The following is a 26227-nucleotide window of genomic DNA, read 5'->3' as shown; positions in this document are numbered from 1 at the left end:
AAAAAAAAAAAAAAAAAAAAAAATAGTGTCACGATGTCCCTTCATTCAGCGCCGCTTAGTGCTGTGTCACATTTCCACGAACTTTGTGCCTCTTGTTTCTTCCCTCCATCGATTCATCGCTTGCTCACTTTTATGCTCGAAAATCAAGAATTTGACCTCTGCTTCACCATCATTAGTATAAGTGGACACTCTTTGAAAATGGAGAAGTCAGAAAATTTGATGTCTGTTGTCCTACAATTTCAGAAAAGCAAACAGAGGGAGAGGGTGGAGTGCATGGAGATGTGAGGAGAGTACATCCTTTGTCCTTTAGTCATTTCTCTTGCAGGGACTTGCTTTATTTTTGCCTGCAGAATCTGCAATGAGCCACAGCTCTTTGCGACTGACATCCCACACAGACCACTTCACTGATTGCATTATGTTTAGCAGAACAAGAGTTTAGACGGAGTTTAGAAAAAAAAAAACAATGTCTTGATCATTTCACATCGATTTATTGGATGGAAATTTCTCCCCTTCTTTAGTAAAGCATTGCATGTGATCTTAAAGACTGATTGTTATATACTTAAACACAAAACTTAAACACAAATTATTGGGAAATCCTCCAAATCTGAACCCTGAAAGGTGGCAGAACATATTGAATTTCAAGGTGACATGGGTTCCTCTTAGATGGTCTAAACATGAATACAATCCACATTTTTCAGACTTTTACTGGAAAATTGTTTCTAAAAATGTCCTTTTGTCTCTTTACATTACAATTATGAGAATGTGCGTGTTGACCTATCGCATAAAATCCAAATAAAACACATTGAGGTTTGCTGTTGCAATGAGTCAAAGTGCAAACTCTTATGGGGTATGAATACTTTTGCTAGGTACTGCAAATGATCACACAGAATATTAGTTACTCCTTTGAAAACAACTTATAATTACTGCCGAAAGACAGTATCAAAATTTTACAAAAAAAAAAAAAAAAGAAAAAAAAAAGAAATATAAGTATTTGGCATTTTTTAGAGGCATACAAAGTTACCTTTGCGTCTTTAATATTAACACGAGCAATAACTTGGCTTGACCATATTTTCCAGGCAGGAACCTTCCTCAGACCTCTCAGTCCAGACAATGAAGCTGTACAGAGCCACATTCTCGTCCGTCTTTTTCATCTCTGGCCAACTGTAGCCTCTCCCTCCTCTTATCTATGTGTGACCAAGGAAATTAAATTACAAATATAATCAACAGGCGCCAGTTTTCTTTAACGGCCCCTTTCTGCTTTGCATATTGAGTGTGCTTGCTTTGCACACGTTGTGTGAAGTTACTTATTGGGCTGTTTATGATAATGGGCTCAGCACTACTTGGGAGTGACAAACCTTTTTACAACGGCAATAAATTAAGGTGAAAGGAGAAGATGAAGTAGAAAAAAAAATCATTAAATGCAGACGTTGATATAGCCATCATGGGAAAAGAATTCTAGATGAGGGAGTAATCTAAAGGGAGATTTGTGATAATGAGTTGACAACAGGCAGAACCCCAAATCATTCTTCCTGAATCTGTGCCATAGTTTAGAGACAGACAGTGACGTGCTTAATTATTTTAGCTACACATCTCACGTGGAGTAAAAAAGCTTCCACAACTTGCACCCATGCCAGTGGTTTGACACAATGGATAGTGATGCTGGTCTGCCAGATATCGTCCAGCTGCACCTCTTTTGTTCAGATAAACTGAATTATAACAAAAAAATTATTGGTTTTATGCAACAATGGTGCTGTTGCTTGCAGTGTTGCCTTGAAGCAAGGAGGTCTTGGGTTCACATTTTATCCAGAGCCATTCTTTGTGGGGTTTGTGTGCTCTCCCTGTGTATGAATAAGATTTATCTGAGCACTCTGGTCTCCTTCAACCATCCCAAAACATCCATACTAAATAGTTGGGCCATTCTCAATGGCCCTTAAATTTGAATATGTGTTAGAATGGTTTGTCTTGCTTGTCTCTTTGTTGACCTGTGATACACTGGCAGACTGTCCACGGTGTGGCACACCTCTCACATTAACCTCTGGAGATACGATCAGCGCCTTGTGACCCTTCACTTGTTAAAAAGGTATAGAAAACTGATGGATGGATAGTTTTTCTTTTTTTTTTTCTTGCATCAAGACGGTGGATAATGTCTGAATTTTATTTCCATGCAGTTTATAAACTGGTGGATATTACAATACAGAAAAAAAAATTCTGAGACATATCTTTAAACTGGTTGAGTGTGATACACTGGTGATAACTTGCTTTATTTGCAGTTTGTCTTTTATACTCAGTTTTTAGAGCCCTTTACTTTTTTGTTGCTTATTCAGTTATTTTTAAGATTGTCCTGGACTTACATGTGTTACACTTTGGTGTAAGAGAGGTTGTTTAATCAGTAAATGAGAACAATTTAGTTTTTCACTTCCATGAAAGTAGCATTTAGATGGATGGCAATATATTTTATTACAATTAGCTTCAGTCAAACTCTTTTTAACTAAGATTGATTCCAGACAATGATGGAACCAAAGAGCTTTTTTTTTTTTTTTTCTATCTCTCTTATGTTTTTATTCTCAAATTGTCATCTGCATGTACCTGCTTAGTCGGTAGCACACATTAGTGGTAGCAAGTTCAACATTCATACGCTTACCACAAAATTAGTCAGAAAGCCGATATTCATAAGTGGTATTTTACACAGTGTTATATATACAGACATACACAGGAAATTTATTATTCAAAATCAGTTGTTTGTTAATCTTTTTAGGTTGTTTGGTTGACTTTCTATTTTTTTGTTCATCTATTCTAATGCAGAACTAAAACAAAAACAAAACATTATATGCAATCGTTTGCACAGTTCACTTGCAACAAGGTAGAGGGCTCAAATCCAGGTCAGGGCCTTTTTCTGTATATTTTGCAAGCAAAATTCAGACTACTTTGAGAACACTCAGTATTTTTTGTCACTCATTTCAGAAAGTGAAACTTCTATGTTGTCTAGATTGATTACACACAGAGTGAAACATTTCAAGCTATTATTTCTCTTAATTCGTAATTCTCGTAATGCAAAAGGAGGCCCAATACTGATTGGGCCTCCTTTTGCATAAACTACTACATCAATAGCTACGTTGACGTTCCCCATAAAATTGTGCAAATTAAAAGTTTGAAAATAAATTCACTTAATGGAAACAACTCATGTTTTCTGGTAAGTTTTCGAAACGGTATGAGGTGATTTTTTTTCAGCCGTATTGGAAAATCACAAAACTCCAATCTAAAAGCTTCCATAAAGAATCCATATTTTTTATGCAATCATATTAATATCACATTTACAGTAATGTAGGTAATTGGCTAATATTTTCAAACACATTTACTGATAACCTTAACATTGCAGCTTGATCATTTTAATGCTGCTTCAAACCTATACCTCAACTTGTTTGTGCTAAATCAACCAAGAGTTGTCCTTGTCTTACCAAAAACGAAATAAGAAAAGTAACCCAGATCGAACTGCTTCTTTCTGGGTTAGTGCACTGCTTTGAATGCAACAGTGCAGTTGAACTCGAGCATGTTGGCATTAGTGTAAAAACTGAGGCCTAGAGAGAGAGAGAGAGAGACCCTTTTACTTCTATACTTCTTGTTTTTTTTTTTTTTTTACATATGTGTTCTGCAAATCAATCCTGACAGGAGCTCATGAGATTCTAGACAATCAGTGTCTGTTTCTATGCTGGATTTCATGGTAATCCTATAGAAAAATAGTAAACAAATGAGCAAGAGAGGCAGCATCATTCACTCACTTACTGCTGTCAACTGTATAGAGCAGAGCCTACTCCTCACCTCAAAGGAAATTCCACACGTTACTCCGTCTGACTAAACAAACACTACCGGTTGCTGTCTTCCACCAAAAGATGAGGGATGAATTAGAATGATGCACTTCCCTCAGGAACCAAAAGTCAAAGCTGGTAAAGGTAGAGGGGGATGAACAGAGGAATAGGATTTTTATCAACATTGTTATGAGACAGCCATCTCGCTTTCCCCTGGCCTCTTTCCCTTATTCCCCATTCAGTTAAAATTTTATTTGCTTATGCACAGTCTGTTACACTTGCTTGTACAGGCAGGGCAGTGAATGCAAAACTGTATCAATACCCTCAAACTTACCTTGTCCCAAAGCTGTCACAGAGCAGGTGGAGAGTCTGTTTATTGTGATCTTTATATATTTAATGCTAGTCAATCTCTCGTCCAACTACAGGGAATACACGTTAGCTGGGTTATTTCTGAGGCATCTCTGTGTTCTGGAGTAGTGTACAAACACATTCCCCTTGAGTTTGGCTCAACCAATCAACACTTTGTCATTGTGATGTAATTCACACACTACATGCTAAAATGCAGTTTCACAGGGCTACTGTGAAACAAAGTAGGACTACAAGTCTTGCTGCTTGTAGGGTTGAATCTGCTTCAACACACTTCAATAAAAATAATTACATTCCTAGATTTTGAAAAGACTACATTTTCACATTGGTAATCAGATTTTAGTGTCACAGAATAAAGCTCACTGGTTTCATAAAAAAAAAAAAAATAAAATCTTAAGAAAATATCTAATTGATCCAAAATGGTAGCTTACAATGTAACCAAATAGCTTTGTGACCTGGGCTCCTTCACAATTGAATTGTACTTACTTATGTAGAGCAGGCACAACTTAGATGACCCTTTATTAAACTAATAAGACAACACATCTATACAAACTACAAAAAAGAAGATTATATTTTGATGTAAATACAAACCTGAAGCAAAGTGAGCATAACGTCGTACCCTATTTTATAGAAGATTACTATTGTGGATTTTAGTGCACATATTGCATTAAAACCGAACACACAAACTGATGAAACTAGCCTTTATAATTACTATTGCAAAAATAATAATCTAGTGGGCGCCATATGATTTCAGTGAGATCACAAAGAGCCACTTCAGAGGTGCTGAAGTGGCTCTTTCAATGTTAACCCTATGCACTGCAGACCCATGCACCAATGCTATGCAAGTGTTACATGATGATGTCATTAACTGTAAAAAGAAAGGACTCTGTGACTGAGGTACAGGCAGGGACAGTGCTCCAAAGCACATTATAGAAATGAAGTAAAGCCTAGAAACCATTACATGATCTGTTTAAAAAGTTTGCGAATGCAAGCCACTTATGATGGTTTAAACAATTTGCCAGGAAATTCTCTCTTTAGGGATTGTGAGAGTTTGAAATCTTAAGTAGTTGTTTGCAAGCTGGAATCCTTCAGCTGACAGACCTTCTGTGTAAACCAGTCCCAGACAGTTTGTGGAAAATAGAACTAATGCATGATTATACACGAGACATTCTCAGACAGTCGATCTTCATGTCACCAGAGGACCCCTGGTATCAACATGACTGCTCTACAATCAGTACAATCTACATTTAATTAACACAGAATTAAAGAGCATTGTTATTTTGATGAAATACACTGGTCCTGATTCTCCGATTCTTCTCTAGTGCTCCCGAATCAGGCTCGGGCTTTAATTTCTACAGTTTATTGTGAGTGGATCAGCACCCATCTGGATTGTCTGCTCAGATGTCGATCTAACTTTTTAGAGCGCAGGAGTGTTAAGCTATTGTGCAATGTACAATCGCTGGCAACTTTTTTTTAGATACACCTTCAAAGTACCAGGTTGAACCAGCTTTTACCTTTAGAAGTGCTTTTATGCCTCATATTTTCTCATTTCCAGACAGTTCTATGTAAATCTGAGCCATGGCTGTGCTTGAAAATCCCAACAGATACGTTTATGAAATATTCTTAGCAAACCACTCTTGCAGCAACAACCAGGCCATGTTCAAAGTGTCAATCTAATTTCTTCCCTATTCTGATGTCTTGTTTGAACTTTAACAAGTTTTCTCCACTGTCTAGGGCTGAGTCACTGTTTGTTTTACACATCTGAATGCATATACCCAATAAAGCAGCCAGTGAGAGTGTTCTTCCTGCAGTCTCTGCATGTCAATGACATCTGAAAGCTATCCAGTAAATGTTAAAAAGAATATTATTTTTTTTTTCTATTTGAGCAGAAGATGCTCAAAGTGGATGCTGTGTAAGTGGTTCTTCAGATTATGTAACTCACCAGAGATGAAGAGAACTGGCCCAAAACCAAAATAACTGCACAGCCCTGGGGGGAATTTTTTTAATGCAGGACAGATAATGAACTATTACTATCCCTGCAATAGGATATCCAATAGAATGAATATATGGGTTGCTGGCCATGAAAGATATTAAGCAGAAAGGAAAAAAAGTAGCTTGTGCTGGAAATTATTTGCACAAGCAGTGCTATCCCCCTCCCACCCTACCCCCATCTATCTCAACAACAATTACAGCTACTTCATTCAGGGTTACTCACAAAAACCCTTCAGTGCAGAAGGAGGGAATTTTAATTAAACACCTCATTGATGAAATCAAAACCACGTTTATTAAAAAACTGGAAGAAGAAAAGATGTGAGACAAATTAAAAAAAAAGAGAGACAGGGTGAGGGAGAGATGGGGAGATGAGAAATTGTGGCTTTGAAAAGTTGGGGGTGGATCGTGGAGGGGTTGTTTTGGCAGGAAGCTTTGATGAACAGGTCCGTGTTGAAATCCACCTCCATGGGCATTAATCTACCAAATCATGTCTCTGAATGAGGGATAGAGGATGTGGACATTGAGAGGCAACTAACAGAGTACTGTCTGGGAGAAGCCAAAGAAGCAGCTGGACATGCTTTGAAGCTGCAGTTAAAAAAAAAAAAAATTGCATAGCAAATGCACAATGTATTGCCCTGGCACGCAGTGGAAATACAAATGTGAAATGCCCCCTTTACCCTGGATGTAATCAGTGCAATTCCCACATCCGTTGTGACATTTTGAAATATCATTGTGCAATTTTGGTCGGCCTATTCAAACCCAGACATTGCTGACATTTTTATTTATTCTAAAGGAGATACCAGCACAACTAAGGAATTCGTTCATTGTCTGCTTCTGCTATTGACACATTTTCATAAGCTGCTGGAGCGACAGGAGCTGTCTGAGAACCGTTTTTGGATCTGTGACTTGCGCAGTTCTGCCTGGAGGGCTTGATCTCTTTCCCCTCTTTCCTTGTCACAGCCTGCAATCAGCCTAAGCCCCCTTGTGCTCTCTGTTCTGAACTAAGCCTGTTATCCTGTGGAACTCCTTTACAAACGATCACTACCATATCCCTCTCCTTTGTCTTTCACCACCCTCTCACTCCCATGTCCTATTTGTTCTGTCTCTTTGTTTTACACACACGCACACACACACACATATCTGACTCTAACAACTACAAAGTTTCTCAAGGATGGATTAGTGGGACTACTTTATATTTATTTGATCTTTATCGTTATCATAATAACCTACACACTGGCACAGGCTGACAAAAACAGAAACTGAACTCTCTGTATCCTTCTCCATCTCAGTTAGTTGGGAAAGTATTAAATTCACACAAGGGTTAATTCAAATACAAAGATAATGATAATCTAAAGCAACCAATCAAAGAACAGATCAAGAATAACAGAAAGGACCTTGAAACAAAAAGCTTAGCCACCTAAGCAACAGAACAAACAAAAGCAGAAAAAGTCACAATCTAAAGAGATCTAGATACAAAACCAAAGTGAGGGATCAAGGTTAACAGCATAATTGTTAGCACATGACTAACAGTTATTCTGTTGACAGAACCTAAACTTAAATTCCCAAGTTCCCAACTTAGCCCTAAATTTAACCGTATGACGAACAGCACTTCTTCTTATGGGCCCCAGGCTTTAGGGCCATGAGGAGCAGTGGATCCTCACATCATGGTGTATGTTGGAAAAAACGTGCCATACAAGGTGAAAAATGCTAGGACTCACATACACTCACGCACACACTCCAAGTGTGAGTCGTCAGTTGCACATTTCAAACTCGTCTATGTTCTCCTAAACTGCAGCTTGTGGTCTCCCTGGGGTTTGCTTCCCACATTCATAACACTCCCCTCCATGCCAGATGGTTGTCTCCACAAGTCGTCTTCCTCATAAATCAGACTGCCTTTGAGTTGATCAATAACAAGTCAATTAGCAGGCGCAGAGAGATAAGGGTCTCTGGGGGTCACTGCTTGTTTGTCAGGCAGACATCTGCAGCTTTGTCTCTGTCTGCCACAGAGCTAGGTGTGTCGTTTACCTTGAAATCATGTGGCTACTTGGCTATCATAAATCTAACTATCAACTATAAATAGGTCTGGAGCATCTTGCTATAATCCATCATTTGTTTGTTCTTGGATAATGAATCATGCTTTGCACACCTTAGATCTCTCTGCTCAGTGTGACGGATTTGGATGTGCCTCGAAAACAGCACTGACTGTGCTTGTAAACTTCTTCCTGGAATAGATCCTCTTGTCAAAAAAAAAAAGGAAGAAAGAAATAGAAAAATGAAAACAGATTCTGCCATCGAAGGTCACATTCGGGCATACGCACCAAATGGAAGATGCAAGGCCTGCCAGGATTCATCCTGCTCCCCTGTTAGGCTGACAAGGCTGGGAAAGACCCAACTGTTGTTTGGTGCCCACTGACTGTGTATCTAATGACTTGGATGGCAAATCCAAAGCAACAGTAACAGGCTCCTGTGGCGAGTACATCAGATTAATCCCCTGGATAATTAGAAACAAGAATGATCTTGGGCAAATACTCTGCATACCTGCTGGGATGCCACAACAAATGATACTGTATAATCTAAACTTGTTACAAATTGGGAGCTAAATGCAGGATGCAAAGTAATTATTAAAATATGCAACTATGAGCCATTGATGAAAAATTGAACATACACGGATGGTTTCTTAAATGTCTTGCTTCTTCACTGCATGCTTAGTCTGAAAAACTAATTTGCAAAAAATAGTAACTGTCAAATAAACAATCAGATTTTTTTATTCTGCATAATGAGTCACTGTTGTACCCTCTTTTTTCCTTTTAACAGTAGAATGACTGTAATAAGATATTTTTGTGATGAAATTATTAAATTGTTTATTTTGATAACTTCCTGTCTTACCTGTCAGTTAATGTGTAATTTGAGGTTTTTCTTGCTTAATTATTGCAAAAGGTGTTCTTGCCTCTTTCACATTTTGTGATATTACAGCCACAAATATTAAAGTACTGCATTGGTAATTGATGTAAAATGCAAACACAAAGTAGAACATTGTATCCTCAGCGGTCAGTGGATGAGAGACAAATAAATCCTGCTGGACGGTTTGCCAGTCCATCACACAGTATAAACAACCATTCATACACAAACTCATAATTAAGGGGAGTTTTTCAGAGGACAATTAGCCTAAGAATCACGAGAAGAAGATGTGCACTCCATTCAGAAAGAACCAAGGTCACAATTTGAATAGTGGGCCTTCTCGATGCAAGACAACAGTGCTATCAAATGTGCAATCAACAAGCCCAAAAATCTTCAACGTATTTCAATAAAAATGGAACACGGTGAAAACAAAACAATACAAATGAAGAGGAGGGAAAATGTTACATGGTTTAAAAAATAACACATAAAATCAGAAAAGTGTGTCTTTCACTGTTATTCAAATCTGCCAAAACTACCAATTTTGTGCATAACATCTCAGTTTTTATGATATAGAGATCATCTGTGATCTCCTGCAGAAACCTCCACTACAGTTTAAAGTATTTTTGCAGCTTCAAACAGGTTTCCCTCAGATGCTCTCCATCCAGTATGACAGCGATTGAAATGTTTTGTACAAAGATGGCAGAGATATATCTTGACAACCTGGCAGCAACAGAAGGTTTTGATAATTATGGAAGCAAAGTTTTTCCAGTTTTGTTGTGAGAAGGTATTTGAAATCACATAACTTTTTCTTTCCACTATATACTTATTCTTTGACGCTGTCACAGTCATTTTTAATGAAATACATGGATAAACGTAGTTGAGATATGACAAACTATACAGAAATATTCTCTCTTAAATTGCACACAGTTTTCTTTCTTGTTGATCAGTCCTTGCACGATCTGCTGTTTTTCTCTGCCTTTTCGCCGTCTGTTTGTTTAACAGTCTCTCTGTTGCAGTGAAGCCACCTGGATGAGGTGAACCTGCAGATGGATTTGAGGAACACAGGATCAGTGTGTTGTGGTAAAAAGCAGTTTGTTTGGGGTATGCCGTTGGATTCTGCATGCAGCAGTTCCAACTGCTCTTTGGGGTCGACCTTGTTTTCTTTTTTTCTTTTTTTTTGTCAGCTGCTTGTATCAGGTGGCAAGGGTTGACTGTTGGGATTCCATCACAGGACGGGTATAAATACAGCATGGTATGGAGCAATCCCACTGTGTGAAACCACAGCTCCAAACTGTGACAGACTCTCCAACACAAATACAGTGTATTGTGCGCACCTTGAAAAGGGGCCTGGCTCCAGGGCTTTCCTTGTGCTCCCATGCAGAAAGAGCCCCCAGGGGAGCCGATGCCAGCTGAGACTGAAAAACAAGGTAAGAGCCCAGCTGATACACATGCATACAGGCTCAGCTGTTTGTCTTAGATGAGGGTTCAGCCCGTGAAGCAGACATAGATCTAGGAAATGGAGTAGTCTGACATATTTAAGCCTCCAAGGGAGAAAACACACAGCAAGCACTAAAAGATGGATAGACAGAGGATTCTACAGAGTGTCTGCTATCAGAGTGAAATGGTAAGACTCTGGTAGTTTCTAAGATTGTTTGACTGCCTTTTTTGTCAGAACTAGTAATAGAACATGGATTTTATATGGAAGGAGACAACATAAGGTCTATTAGAGCCGCAATGCCATAGATCTTACCTGTATAGTATCATAAAACTACTTGGTGGGGATGAAATACAATTTCTATACAGTTTAAAGCTATGCTTTGAATACGTCTTCTCTTGATGTTTATTCAATGTGATGCTTTCTTGTTTTCTTTTCTGCTTCTACTTGGTCAATATCTAGGTATTATGCGATAGGTTTGCCCTGATTTTTTTTTTCCAGCAGCATTTAAAATGTCAGTTGAAGTCTCCCAGAGCTCCAATTCTCCTCACAGCCAAGAAAATGACAAACAGAGATGACTGACAGCTTTGCAGAAATAAGGCTGTCTATTTAGAAAACTTGCTGTGTCAAAGAGAAAAAAAAAAAAAAAAAAAAAAAAAAAAAAAAAAAAAGACCCAGCCCCTCTGGGAAAGATGGGTTTGAAGAGTGGAGAGATATGAACATTTTGGTGTTGTATTGATCCTCCGATGCTGTGCTCATGTATTTTACAGAATATCCAAATGCCACTTATGATATAATACAGCAGTCGAGGTCGAGGCTGTGGCTGCTCAGTGGGATTTCAGGGTTTGCAGTGTATAAATTCATTGAGAATCAAGTGAGGCTGTTAGGTTGTGTCTAGGGCTCAGCTCTGAGAACACACCAATTTTAAGTCCTAATGGGGGATTTGAACTATCCAGTCTCCTCTGTATCCATTATCTCATGGACAGCTGGAATTATTTTAATACTTTTGCAGTACATCATATGAATCTCCCCTTTTCTCCCTCCTCCCTCCTTCTCTCCAGGGTCCAACATCTAATTCTCATCATGGCAGCAGAGAGCCCAGAGACAGACGGTCCCAGATCCTTCATGCCTGCTGAGCTCCAGCATCCCCACTCTAAGTATTCTCAGTGGAAGTTTAAGCTGTTTAGGGTGAAATCTATGGAGAAGGCACCTCTGCCGAGTGAGACACAGACCGAGATAGGAACTTCATTAGGGATCTCACCTCCTACTGCTCCAAATATAGAAGCAGATCATGGAGGGGGACTGGCGAGTGTTATGAAATTGTGCCTTGGGGGAAAAAGCAAAGAAAATGTGGAGGGCGCTGGCAAGAGAGTCGATATGAAACTGCAGGAAATGGACACCCACATGAACCATCTCAGGTGATCAGCTATGAAAAAAAAAAAATTCTATGATCACATAATATTGCTCTCTGAAATTCTTTCAGAGATGATGACACTGTCTTTTTTTCTTCTTTTTTTTTCCATGTAGGTGCCTGTGCCGCATCTGTGGAATGGTCCTGAGGAAGGTCAAAGGACCCGTGCATGATGTCCATGGTGATCTGGACGACGCAAGCAAGTGTGTGCTCCGCAAAATGGGTTGCAAGTTTACGAGCTGGCCAGACATCCTTCTGAAAGTATTCAAGGTCGATGTGACGGAGGACGCAGAATCCATCCACCCTCTTTCCTTCTGCCATCGCTGCTGGCTTGCCGCCATACGAGGAGGAGGAGTCTGCAGCTTCACTAGAACAAAAGTCCCAGAGTGGAAGCCCCACGCCTCCCACTGCTACCTGTGCTCCCCCAAAAAGTCATCATTTCAAAGGACTGGAAGAAAGAGGAGGAAGGTTGTTCCTAAAGTCCAGAGGTTGGCCAAAAGAGCCAAGTGGGACCACGGTGACACCATTGCTGTCGGTGAGAAGAGAGCCCTTAGACCCTTTGGAGACCGCCACAGCCCTGTGGTGAGGGCCTGGAAAAAAAATGGTATCCAGAGAGAACAGTGGGTAAAGAATATCACACACTGCCAAAATGACCACCTGAACACCAAACTGATTGCAGAGAAGCTCCCCGCGGATTTTATCATTTCTTTCACCTGCCTGGTGTGTGACCACCTGCTCTGTGATCCAGTTCAGTCCCCCTGCGGGCATCTCTTCTGCCGCAGCTGCATTATAAAATTTACCCACGTTCTGGGACCCCACTGCCCTTCATGCAACCTTTCTTGTGCCCCCGATGATCTCACCCCTCCTGCCAAAACCTTCTTATCAACTCTCTACTCTCTGCCTCTGCTGTGTCCCTGTGAAGGTTGTGGTGAGCACGTGCAGCTAGGCTTGTTCAAGGCCCACTGTCTGAACCATGAGTTTGAGCCGGGCACAAACAAACACTCATCTCATTTTCAAAGCTACCTCCTAACCAATAAGGGAGGACGACCCCGCCAGCACTTGCTCTCCTTAACCCGTCGTGCCCAGAAGCACCGACTGAAGGATCTGAAGAACCAGGTGAAGGTGTTTGCAGACAAAGAGGAAGGCGGCGATCTGAAGTCTGTGTGCTTGACACTGTTTCTGCTCGCGCTGAGATCTGGGAATGAACACCGGCAGGCAGATGAGCTGGAGGCCATGATGCAAGGTAAAAAGTTATTTTAAGCCTTTCACTCAGTCAGTGCAGCAATGAATGGTAATGAAAAGCAGACAAAAAGCCAACTGTTAACTATGATAGTGTTTGCTCATTAATACCCCACCCCCCCTTCCTCTGAGGAATACATGAATCTCATAAATAACAATGAGTGGAAAAGTTCAATACTGCAGGGAGAGAAATTGTTTTCTGGCAATTGATCAGAAAATCATTGCATTGTTGTCCACCTCTGTTACAGACACAGCCATCCCCCATGCCCCCTCTGGTTCCACTCATCTTGTCTGTCAGTCCATCAGTCTCACACTCCCTTTAATGCACAGTAACAAGTCTTGTGAAGGGGTTGTTAGAATCAAAACAACATCAGCAGCGCTTGTATCTGCAAATTACACAGACAGCACCATCCTCCTCTCTGGGGAATTGAAGGCAGCTGGTGTCTGTTTTCATCTTCAGCCAATACATCACTTTTGCCAGCTTCACTTTTGCCAGTTTTACTCTGTCCCTTTCTAACATCTGGAAAATAGGAAGTATTGGATCTTGTAATAATGTGTTTGTGGGCTTTTGATGATGATATGTTCACATTTAGGTGGGACATTTGCAATTCTTTCTGCATCACCGTGGAAATTACTTCAAACGTAGGAAAATAACTGAACGAATGGCAGACTGCATTTTATTTTTCAAATCATAAGATGTTAGACTTGTGCGTCTACAATCCTGTTATTTTCTCATATATTTTTAGCTACTTTTGTCTTTCTCACAAACTTATTCTCCTTGCATTGTTTCTCTCTCCACAGGCAGAGGCTTTGGATTGAGTCCTGCCGTGTGCCTGGCCATTCGGGTCAACACATTCCTGAGCTGCAGCCAGTATCATAAGATGTATCGTACAGTCAAAGCTACAAGTGGCCGCCAGATCTTTCAGCCCTTGCACACCCTCAGAGCTGCAGAAAAGGAACTCCTTCCTGGCTTTCACCAGTTTGAATGGCAGCCAGCTCTCAAAAATGTGTCCGAATCTTATAATGTCGGCATCATAAATGGGCTGTCAGGATGGACATCTTCGTTAGATGACTCCCCAGCCGACACCATCACCCGGCGCTTTCGCTACGATGTGGCGCTTGTTGCAGCACTGAAGGACCTAGAGGAGGACATCATGGAGGGTCTGAGAGACACTGGAATGGAAGATAGTGCTTGCACCTTGGGCTTTAGGGTCATGATCAAGGAGTGCTGCGATGGCATGGGTGATGTTAGCGAAAAGCATGGTGGAGGACCAGCTGTTCCTGAGAAGGCAGTCCGCTTCTCTTTCACTGTTATGTCTGTCTCTATCCAGGCTGAAGATGAACAGGAGGAGGTCACAATTTTTACAGAGCCAAAGCCCAATTCTGAACTATCCTGTAAGCCCCTTTGCCTTATGTTTGTGGATGAGTCAGACCACGAGACTCTCACTGCTGTTTTGGGGCCCATAGTTGCAGAGCGAAATGCGATGAAAGAGAGCAGGCTCATTCTATCTATGGGCGGCATGCCACGCTCCTTTCGTTTCCACTTCAGGGGCACAGGGTATGACGAAAAGATGGTGCGTGAAATGGAGGGCCTGGAAGCTTCGGGATCTACGTATATCTGTACTTTGTGTGACTCCAGTCGAGCAGAGGCTGCTCAAAACATGGTGTTACACTCCATCACCCGCAGCCATGATGAGAATCTGGAACGTTATGAAATATGGAGAACCAACCCCTTTTCTGAGTCCGTAGATGAGCTACGAGACAGAGTCAAGGGAGTCTCGGCAAAGCCCTTTCTGGAGACCCAGCCCACGCTAGATGCACTGCACTGCGACATAGGCAATGCCACTGAATTCTACAAAATCTTCCAGGATGAAATTGGAGAAGTGTACAAAAACCCCAACCCCAGCAGAGAGGAACGGCGCAGCTGGAGGGCGGCCTTGGATAAACAGCTGAGGAAGAAGATGAAGCTTAAGCCAGTGATGAGGATGAATGGGAACTATGCCCGAAGGTTAATGACCATGGAGGCTACCGAGGTGGTTTGCGAACTGGTGCCCTCAGAGGAGAGGAGAGAGGTCCTGAGGGAACTCATGAGGCTCTACCTCCAGATGAAACCTGTGTGGCGTGCCACCTGTCCAGCCAAGGAGTGCCCCGACCAGCTGTGCCGCTACAGTTTTAACTCCCAGCGCTTTGCCGACCTGCTCTCCGCTACCTTCAAGTACAGGTACAACGGAAAAATAACCAATTACCTGCACAAGACCCTGGCCCATGTGCCTGAAATCATAGAGAGAGATGGATCTATTGGAGCCTGGGCCAGCGAGGGCAACGAGTCGGCAAACAAACTGTTCAGGCGTTTCAGGAAGATGAATGCGCGTCAGTCCAAGGCCTTTGAGCTGGAAGACGTGCTGAAACACCACTGGCTGTACACCTCGAAGTACTTGCAGAAGTTTATGGAGGCTCACAAAGACTCTGCTAAAGCTTTCCAGGCAACAATAGATCCAGAAGAGGTCCAGGATGATGAAGATTTGACTCCAGAAATAACCGGGTTTTGATTTCTGTTAGTTCTATCTCCATGATTGATTTATTTTAAGAGTCCGTAATCTGCCAATTACCTCAACGTTTATGTTTTCTCACTTTAAATACTTATTGATATTTCAAGCACAACAGAAATGGAGTAGATTTATATGTCCTTTAAGAATACTTTGTACATATTTTGGCATTTGATTATATTTTGTAGATTGGATTGTTTTTGATTGTGATTGTTAGTGTCGTTGATATCTTTTGTTAGATGAAACAAAAGACATTTTCTTGAGGAAACAACATTTTGCACTTAAAATCATCAGTACTTTTGAATTCTATGCAAAATAATACAGTTTTTCATGAATATTTGTTTTTTATGTTTTAAACATAGACATATTTGAACTGCTATGTTTGGTTTACTGCCTGTTCCTGCATTTCAGAAATAACCGAGGAACTCACTGTAAACATAACACACAAGTTTCTTTTCTTTGCTTTTCGTCCCACTTTTTAAAAAAAATCTTTGCTATCTGTGAAATATGGCACATTTTATTGTATTGCAAGGATATGACACGTTTATGAATTTATACAGGGGGATATTTATGGAAGCAGATGAAAGAGCTGTAAGTCATGGACTAAAATTGTGTTAAAAAAGACCACATTTGTGGCTACTGTATTAATATATCATTTTAGCCAAAGGAAAATGCAATCACAGGGCCCTAAATGTTCTTTGTTTCATGAGTGCCCTCTGAAAAAGATGACTTTAGTGCTTTATCCCATGGTCCCCAGGGGCCAAAATAGATGCTGGGTCACTTTGAAGCAATTTTTTATCTCTTTTAGGCCTTGCACAGCAGAGGATAGATGATAGTTATTCGAATTCTTCTCATAAAATGAAGCATATACTGACCTTTTTGTTGATATCATAAGAATATAGTGTGGTCCATTAGAGAGCCTAATACCCCATGGACTCTCCAGCAGGCAGGGATTTTTCTTCACTTTTGTTTATGACCTGGTTCTTTTTCTCCTTCAGCATTTCTTCACTGTCACTGTTGACAGAGAAGAGAGATGGGCAGGACCAGAAAGTCTAATTTGTTGGCAACTTTATTTGTTTGATTGATTGATTATATTGTCTTTTTCTGCCCACGGTATTTTGAATTGTGACAGGCAATTTTCTCTTTCTTTCTTGATTGAATGTTTGATTTTGTTTTACTGCCATATGTTTAACCGTACAAATGCCATGAAATATTCACATTTCTTCGGAAAGTTGTCAGAGCTCTACAATAACATCATTTTTTAGAGAGCATTACATTGAAAAATGCTGCATGTATGTTTTTTTCTTTTGCTTTTTTTGCAATAATGAATTGCATTTCCAAAGTAATGGATGATGGATGATTCACCAAATATCACTTGTTCTGTTTTGTTGTGTTTTTCCTCATTTTACGCTTTCAGTCCTACACTAAACATACACTCAGGTGAACTATGGACAGGTTTCTCTGGTGATCTTCGAAGAGAATCAAAATATTACACTACAGCTGTGCTGTTTTGTTCAGATTTTCCTGTGCTGTCACCCAGCCTCATAAACAATGTCTTACTGAAAAGGTATTTTTGTGCACAATGGATATTGTTGTTTTCAAGATAAATAAATAAATAAATAAAGACAATACTTGACCTCATTACTAATTATTTCATTTCACTGAATTTTCTTCAATAACTAGAGAAGCACTTGTTTTACTCTAGAGTAGAATTTAAAGAATCCAGCGTTGACAAATAAATGACAACACAATTATGAAATACACAGATATTAATTGATATTATAAAATACAGTTCTATAATATCAAATATTAAAAAAAATGTAGATATGGTGTATTTTTTAAATGGGATTTTTAACTTTTAATTTCTGTCAAATATCTTACTAGTTGAAGTTAGGATATCATTGAAAAGCTCATGCATTTGAATAACTTTACTCATGTATTTAAACACATTAAATACATTAATTACACTCCTCAGATTTTTTTTCAAGACTTTATTTTGGTTAATATTGTTGTTTTTCCATACAGAGTCAATGAAATCATCACATTTAAGATAAGAACATTACATCACGCCATCAGACACCTTTTAATCAAGACATGTGGGCTTTGTGAAAAGTATGTTTAATGCTCATTTAAAGTTAAAGTTACTTGTATTTAGACATCAACATGCAATAAATGGCATTCCAAAAATACATCAGGATATGAGAAATACAGATATTTCACTCTTCATAATGCTAAAGACAAGTACAAAGGCCTGCAGAAATGATTCGATTTTCATTAGGCAGGAACTGGCAAAAAAAAAAAAAAAAAAAAAAAACTCAAAAAAACTTTCCTGTACATATTGACAAAGAAATAATAATACATCTAGAACCATGACAAACATGTTTATCTTGCCAAGCGGATAGTGAAGAAAATAAAAACCTCTCCAAAATTCACTAAAAACTGAAGCAATATTTTTTTGTTGTTGTTGTATGAAACCATTCTTATTGAATAAAAGATAAATTTATATCCCCTTTCACCAGAGTTTAAGAATCAATTATTTACTTGCCAGCATCAATGGGAGGCTGAGAAATTTTTACACCACACAGTAATATTGAAGTACAAGTCAAAGTACACAATTCAAAGTCACAAAATGCATCTTTATTACATTTTTATTTTCATCACACATTTTTTTTGTTACATTTTATTGAGAGATTACAGCTTTCAACAGGAATTTATGGTTAATGTAATTTAAAGGGGCTTGAAAAACATTGGAAAGTAAAATCTGTGGTAATTCATTTCAATTAAAAATTTGCAATAAAATGTTAAAATTGAAACAGAACATCTTGTATTTCTCAATGTATTCAGGGAGTTCTCATGAAAGTACGCATCTTGTACAATTAATTTCTATTCCAGATAGCGCGTTTAACAAAGATTGGCATTTCCACAACTATCATAAAGGAAATGGAACTCAATCAAAAAGTCTCTTGAAAAAGCTTTTTTTGGCTGGGGACATTTTTAACATCAGGGGCCCATTTCTCTCCTTCACTTTCATTGGGGTGCGCTTCACTGGAATGATCTGTCTTGGTGGGGTCATCTCCTGGTAAGGCAGGCCTCCGTGATCTAAACAGAAGTACTTTTTGCTTCCCTGAGATAGTTTGACTAACAGGGTCTCAGACAGCTCCATGCACTGAGCATGGACCCAGTGTCCCTCCTCCCCTTTCGAGCAGAAAATCATGGCTGGGCGGTGGAGCTCTGTGGAGTATAATGGCTCCCATGTGTTGGGGTCCACCTGACAGCCAAGGCAGCATTTGATCCAGTAACCAGTTTGTGATTCATCCTCCTCATCCTCCTCGTTGTAAATGTCTCCCTCGTCATCGCTACTGTTTTCCAGCTCGTGTGGCTCACGACCAAAGTAGAGCTCCTCAGAGTCCTCAAGCGGAGTGGAGTTGTCGTAATCTGTTGACTCTTGGCTGCATGCCTGGGTCCCTTCTTCCTCATTGGATTCCTTCTCTTGTTGGAAGCTGACATGATAGAAGTAATGCACGTCAGGCTGGGATGGTCTCCCTTCGGTGGGAACAGCCAACAGGATGCAGCCGTCTCCAGCACTGCCTCCAAACCACGTGCGACTATGGATGATATCTTGAGTCCACTTGGGAGGTTCTAGGTGCTCAATGTGGATGCCCTTCTCATCCAGAATGACCGTGTTGCACTCCATTCTCTTTTGGGAGTCAGACTGGTATCCGCCTAACACAATATATTTATGACCAGGACCCGTGCGTGTAACGAGGGCACTAGAGATGGACAAGCCAAAGTCTAGGGTCTCGCAGGAAAGCAAAGGGCTTCCCTGCAGGAGTTCCACACGAAGGCGGAACAGACGAGGAGGACGTGAGTCAGAGGTGATAGAATGGCCGCCTATAAAGTACACGCTGTCCTCTCTGGCAATAGCTACGTGAAAGGACTGTCCGTCACTGAGCTCAGGCAAAGTGTGAGCCGAGGAGCACCCAAACTCAAGATCAAAGAGGAAAACCTGAGGAGGACAGTCAACAACACTGTTCCATCTTTCTGTGGTCCGCTCTCCTGCAGGCATGTAGGACCTGCCCCCAAACATCACACAGGCTGTCTTCCCTCGGCTTTGCACGATGCTCATTGCATGGCCATATCGGGCCCCTGGCACTTCCCCCACCAGCTCTTTCTCTTTGCACTTGAGCGTTAGTTTGCGATTGCAACCGCGACTATCCATAGTAAGCAGGTACAAGCTCGATGAGATCTCATTGTTAGGGGTGCGGCCTCCATGGATGAGATAACTCTCTGGGAGTCCGTCGTAGGGGTCGAGGCGGCAGACGGCTGGACAGCGCAGCGGAGGGAGATAACACGAGTCGTTAGAGAAGGATATGGCCCTCAGCTTCATCTCACTATGTTTGATCCTGACACCAAAGACTCCTGTCGGACATGAACGCTTTGGCCAGCCTTTCTGGCCGAACAGCAGGATTTCCCCATCCAGCTGTAGCAGGGAGCAGCCAGGCTGCAGGAGGCCTGTACAGTTCACTGGAGATAATGCTTGCAGGGTCATGATCCGCCAGGTGCCTGCATCAAAACAGCAATTGAACACACAAACATGATGTGTCAGTCAGTCAGCTGTTGTTTGTTTTCAATGAGGACTTTTAAATTTCGACTTCCTGTTTTTTTTTTTTTTCATGTGAACAACTACAGTTACTGTAACTCTAATACTAACAATGATTCCTACAAGTACTATACATTTTCATACAGACTGACTTTCACTTTGATCAATGAAAAATAAAGGTATTTGCTTGAGGTACAAATGCCAAAATATTTGTGATATTCAAATACTTCATAGCAGACATAGTAACTAAATAAAAACTACATTGCAACACGTCTAATACTACAATTGTACATTTACTTCTGAACAAAGCAAAGTCTGTAGAGCTGGAATGCATCGTGCAATTTTTCAAAGCAATGCCGGTTTTATTATTTATTTTAGACAACTAAGTAGATAAACAGCTCTATTTTATGAGTTTGCCTTTTTTTATATGCCCACACATTTAAACTATATAGCTTTCAGTTAGCGCTTCACAGCCAAACGTTAATCTTTTCAGGAGATTAGTCAGTGGCAATGAATAAGATTACAATAAGTAAATGCTCTGTTCTAGCTTAAACAGTACCATGAGAAGGGAACGTACAAGAATTGAGTCCTCTACTTATCCTAATGATAAGTTAAATTTTTATTTGCTTACCTTACAAGCAGAAGTGAGATCTAGTGGGCAAGATCAAAATTAATGTACTATAAATCTTTTTTTTTCCCCCAAGAAGAAGCGTAAGAGGTCTTGTTGCCGATCTTTGATGAAGGCAAAAAGTGGTAGAGATTGTGAAGCTTCGTTGACTTTCAAACACTTCCAGATCTTGAGGTTAACAGTCTGTGTCTGCTGCACGCTGGCAGGTGTGCCCAACGAGTGCTTCCAGTTTGTCAGTTCTCCGTACTTTAACTGTATGTCATCTATATTATAAAGAGAACGACCAGATATTTAAAACCATTTTCAGCAAATGTAAAGAAAAATATTTTATGTGTTTGTGTCGAAACCGTATTTTTTATGAATCAGAGGAGAAAGGGTAGCCTCCACAATCAATAACAGCTCAAATCAGCCGTTATTAGAAGAAATCAGGAATACATATGAATGCACAACACATAAAACTTTGAGGCAGGTGGACAACAGCAGCTGAAGACCAGGAGCATGCAGAAATGTAGCAGAGAATTAAAGTAGTTCTGAAGACAAAAGGGATCCAGCCCAGTACTAAAAATAACAAGATGTACTTCATAGTGTTGCCTGAAAGAAAGTGTAACAACTAAAAAAAAAATATATATATATATATATTCTTATTTAAATTTATTTATTTAAATAAGAAAATCCAAGATAGGAAATGGGAAGTTTGAAATGTGAAAGATGGAAGATGATAAAATATGCTTAAAAAGCCCCTCACTCTATATTATAGTACTCAGAATTCTGGGACATGTGACTTCTTTAGCAAAATTTAAATAGAACTTAATTTGAGGATGTTAAGTGACTCTTAAAGGTAGTTGTGGAACTTCTTGTTAAATATGGGGCAGTTTTTGCAAAAACAGTTTTTATTGTATTCTAAGGAGCCACATACATTGTGAAAAGAGACTTTTTCTTGAGCCCTTCTTCATCAAAGAGTCGTTTTAACTGTAATGTCACAGGTATGCCTGAGTTACAACCTCCATTTTCATAATTAAAGCTCCTTTATTCAATCTGAAAAACCTTTCTTCCATCTATTTTTCTCACGGTAGACACATAATTAAATAATAAGGCGATTAATTTTTTGACACATCTACAGCCGAATAACATGGCAATCGCATGATCCAATAACACACCTATCTATTATTCTTTATCTTGCCATATTTTTGCTTCATGTTCGGAAGGTAAGCGAAAAAAGAAACTAGCAGGTTCTGGATAAAATTCCTTTGTGTGTCTGCGTCTCTGTTTTAAAGATGTGATCCCTCTGAAAGAAAGCAAATCTTCTGTATGAGTGACAAACACAGGCCTTAAAAAACACAGAGAAAACCATGCTGGAAGCAGCTGTCTATACACTCATTAGCATAATGTTTTTTGAGCTCTGAGTGGCTGAGACAAAACTTGAAGAGTGTGCAAAACAAAGGCAGAAACCTCAAGTGCCTGGAAGACCGTTACGGCTTAAAAACACAAAACAGCAGTGCACCTGTGTGTTTAAACCGGTGCTCGCAGGGTTGAGTGGAAGAAGAAACAATCCGCTCCTTTTACCGGAGTAGAAATAATGCAACAAATGTCAGCGGGATATGCAAAGTACTACTTTATTCCCCTTTTATTTTTGAGAGCTGGTCCCCCTATATTTAAACCCAGCCTTGGAAAAATAAACCTATTTAGTCACCAGAAGGCATCCACACAATTGAAAAGTCTGCCTGGCATGCAGCTTGCAGCTGGGCTGGTGCAGAGAGCGTAGGAGGCCCAGCGGTGTGTGGCAGACTCTGGGCTCATGCAAAGATTTGCACATAATTGATAGAACAAAGTAATTAGAATCTACGGCAGCACCTGTTTCTGTCCATTTTAATGTATCACTACCTGCCTGCTGCTACCCTGAGGTTTGCTTTTTGATTGATGACATGGGGACAGCTTAGATGTTCTGACAATGGCTGGGCCATGGTGTTTATCACTATTTAATGTTGTGATAATTGCTCCTCTTTTGGTAATTGTTGCTAAGTGACAGTGGTAGTACCATCCCCTGCTGGTTAATATGGTGTGCTGCAGTATGGTAACTTCATCTGATAAATATTACAATCATTAAATTGTTTGGCTTTTTTTTTTTTTTTTTTAATGCGCCCATTGACTTAGATGTAAGCATTTTGAGGGTGATAGATAAAAGCAGATCCAAAACTAATTATATTGGTATTTTTAATATCCATCCTTGCAGAAAAGCATCGATAAATCTTTTCCACATCTTCCACAATGGAATGGTCTAGATTGACTTGCTTAAATGGGAAAGTCCAGATTTAAATGCATTTGGGAAAAAGCTAAAGGAGTTTTAAAATGATGTCCATAGATGTTCTCCTTGCAAATAATGAAAAATAATAACATCAGTCAACATGTGTATAGGTGATACACCCCAAAAGACTTGAGCTGTTATTTATTAATTTTTTTTCAGAAAAGGTACACAGTTTCGAGTTAGACAGAACACAAATATTCACAACCTTTTTTTTTTTTTTAATTTTTGTTTATGCAAAAAACTTGTACTGCTTTCTTTAAGCTTCAAAATCGTGCTCTAATTTGCTTCAGCCTTTTAACACATTTTTATGTGGCAAAATGTAAACACGGCTGGAATGCATTCTTATTTGCATTCACAAGCTTCAGTTGTGAAACAATAAATGTTAATATTTTTATTACACATCTTTAGACATGTTAATTTTTCATTCTTGTGCTTCAGTCTTTTTTTTCCAGCTTTTATGATACAAAACTTAAAAGCCTTGGCATTGCTCATGTTTACAGTGTCAACATCATGTGAGGTACATTTGTGTACCTGCACCATCAGCTCCCTTGTATCATATATTTCTACAAGTGTCAGCCTGTGAAAGCGCTCTCTTAGAATTGGCTGACATAACTTGTAAAGGTCTCTGACCAAAGACGAGCCAACACTATACTTACACTTATTTATTAATGCAGACTCGCCCTGAACTGCACAGGAGGTCTTAAAGTGGTGTATTGACTTTTGCTGCAGAGAATTACACACTGTTATGGTAGACCAGTCTTGTTGTTTCATCTGTCAAAATGACTGATGGTTTTCTGATTTTTCCATTTTTAGGAGAAAAAAAAAGCTTGATGAAATCAACTGCTGTTCCACCGAATCCTTTTGATACTCAATGTTGTCTTCTTCCCAAATTGTGCTTTCCTCATCACAGTTTCTGTTTTTCTTAAACTCCCCACTCTACAAATTTAGCTGTGTGGTTTTCATGTTTGTGAGCAGCAAGGTTGAATAGGGAAATGTTAGTCTGCCAAGGGCTGCGTACCGCCTTGGCAGCAGATCAGACAGTTGGAAACCTTGCAGTCTTTGCATCGCCCCTCTGAGCTCTCTTAAGCCTGCTTCATTTAGCTGTTCATCCGATGTGACTGCTATAGGCTCAGCAGGCAAACGAAAGCCATGTCTTGAGTTGACAGCCGTAGATCTGTCCTCACCCTTCCATTTTCTGCTCCACGTGAACAGACAAACAACTGTAGCCCTGCGACCTAACTTATTCGAGCGATGAAAAGATGAAGGCGAGCATAGGGGTCAGAGTGAAGGGGAAATGTGAAAGGACCAGGATAGCTCTGTAGCCTGATCTTGCAAAGCTCTGCTGCACCCCTCAAGCTTGATTGATTGAAGCTTTGAGAGCGAAAGCCCCCATAATAGTTTTCAATCAAACCAAAGCCCTTCATTGACTAACACCTCTTTTAGATCATTCATCTTAGCTTTCGCCTTCTTTATCTCTGTTTGTCTCCTTCAGTTTATCACTGCAGTCCTCTTCATTGCAATGAGTCTTGATTTTCTTTAAGCAAATGACCAGACAGTTTTCAACGCCAGTGAGTTTACTTCAGATGTGTACACTGAAGCATGAACAGGACCTAAGGCAATGCCAAGTATTGATTTTGCCATGATTCTGATTAGAGGGCTTCTTGTTGAAATCAATATTGCATACCAGTGGCTCGCTTAGTATAGCTGATGCCCTAAAATGCAATTTCAAATTTACTTAATAATTATAGAAACTTTTGATTATTTTTGAATTAAAAGAAAACATTACTGCCTACAGTCGAAACCAGATATTTGTGCTGGATAAAAAGTTGTAACGGTTTCCCCTTACTGTGTTACTAAACTTATAATTTCGTGCCACTTAATATTCCCCAAATTATTTATATTTTCCTACACTCCAAAGCTACTTGCTGGATTATTATTAACTTAGCTGAAGTCATGTGTAATTAATTATGGATATGCATTCAAAAGAGGCTTGTAAGAATAAGTGTACCCTTTGAAAATAACTTTCAGGCAGGTATTAAACATATTTTTAATTAAACCCACTTTTGTGTATTTAAAGCAATTTTCTGGTCAGATATAATATTCTAATATCAAAGCTCCAAGTGAGCTCTGGGGCAATTTCTAAGGGAGTCATTGCCGGCCTACAAACTTTGGCAAAGAAATATGGACACTTATTATTTTCTTCTTGGGGATTTGTGTCTATTTTTCATGGACATTTTATGTGTGTACATCTTTGTGTAACTGGCTCATGTGTGTTACTGGATCATGCAAATTTGTGGTCATTCATTGCATCAATGAAGTGTATGGTCCTCATCTGGCCAGTTATATAGAAATACAAGGGTAAACTTATTTGCAAATCCTAATTGTCAGGATTAGGACAACTAATGTCCTAATGTCCAATAACATTTATTCTACGCGTGAGGAAACAACACCGACTTATTCGGCAATCTCATTTCACTGGACAAATCTTATTACAGACACAGTTATTCTGGCCTTCAACAAACATTTCCCATCACATTTTCAGAATTCAAATTGGCTTTTTAAGTGAGGTACTGACAGGAAGTGAAAGTTAACGTGACTCTTATTTGGAAATAAGGTTGCTTAATTGTACAAAAGGACCATCATTAATATTAACTAATGCTATTTTTCTCTGATTATGTTGGAATAAGAAAAATAGAGGTTTGCCATGCTGCTACGTTTCGAACCGTTGCACGGACTGAAATGCTATTTCACGGAGAATGGTTCCTTTAATCAACACTCTGACAGTAAATTACATTTACTGATTTATTTATTTTTTTTACATATTGCTATGAAGTAATGAAAACTGAGGAACAGTCCAACACTTCCTAATGCAGGTAAATATGAGCAACAACTACTCTAAATAGATGCTGATGAAAATTATATTCAGTACATGTTTGAACTTCATAAGGGAAGTCATTAGGTTGAAATATCCCTGATCACAGTTTTTAATGCTTATTAAATGTCTTTA

The 26227-nt window shown here is 39.6% G+C and overlaps 2 protein-coding genes across 2 annotated transcripts; one reads left to right on the top strand and one right to left on the bottom strand.

Moving 5' to 3' along the window:
• The first annotated feature begins 10334 nt into the window (after positions 1–10334).
• rag1 (recombination activating 1) lies at positions 10335–17326 on the top strand. Its single transcript, XM_015028454.1, has 4 exons — positions 10335–10486; positions 11556–11912; positions 12022–13148; positions 13946–17326. Exons 2-4 carry the CDS (start codon positions 11578–11580, stop codon positions 15691–15693), a joined length of 3210 nt encoding a protein of 1069 aa, XP_014883940.1. The 5' UTR covers positions 10335–10486; positions 11556–11577; the 3' UTR covers positions 15694–17326.
• Positions 17327–18307: 981 nt separating this feature from the next.
• On the bottom strand, positions 18308–21147 carry rag2 (recombination activating gene 2). The gene is made up of 2 exons (XM_015028453.1): positions 20922–21147; positions 18308–20253 (listed from the first exon to the last, which is right to left on the bottom strand). The coding sequence occupies exon 2, from the start codon at positions 20237–20239 to the stop codon at positions 18638–18640; it is 1602 nt and encodes a 533-aa protein (XP_014883939.1). The 5' UTR covers positions 20240–20253; positions 20922–21147; the 3' UTR covers positions 18308–18637.
• Between the last annotated feature and the right edge of the window lie 5080 nt (positions 21148–26227).

The sequence above is a fragment of the Poecilia latipinna genome, unplaced genomic scaffold (assembly GCF_001443285.1).
Source record: "Poecilia latipinna isolate Pla-1442-1.1 unplaced genomic scaffold, P_latipinna-1.0 Scaffold125, whole genome shotgun sequence".
Classification (NCBI taxonomy): domain Eukaryota; kingdom Metazoa; phylum Chordata; class Actinopteri; order Cyprinodontiformes; family Poeciliidae; genus Poecilia; species Poecilia latipinna.
This window is presented reverse-complemented; position numbering and strand designations above follow the sequence as displayed.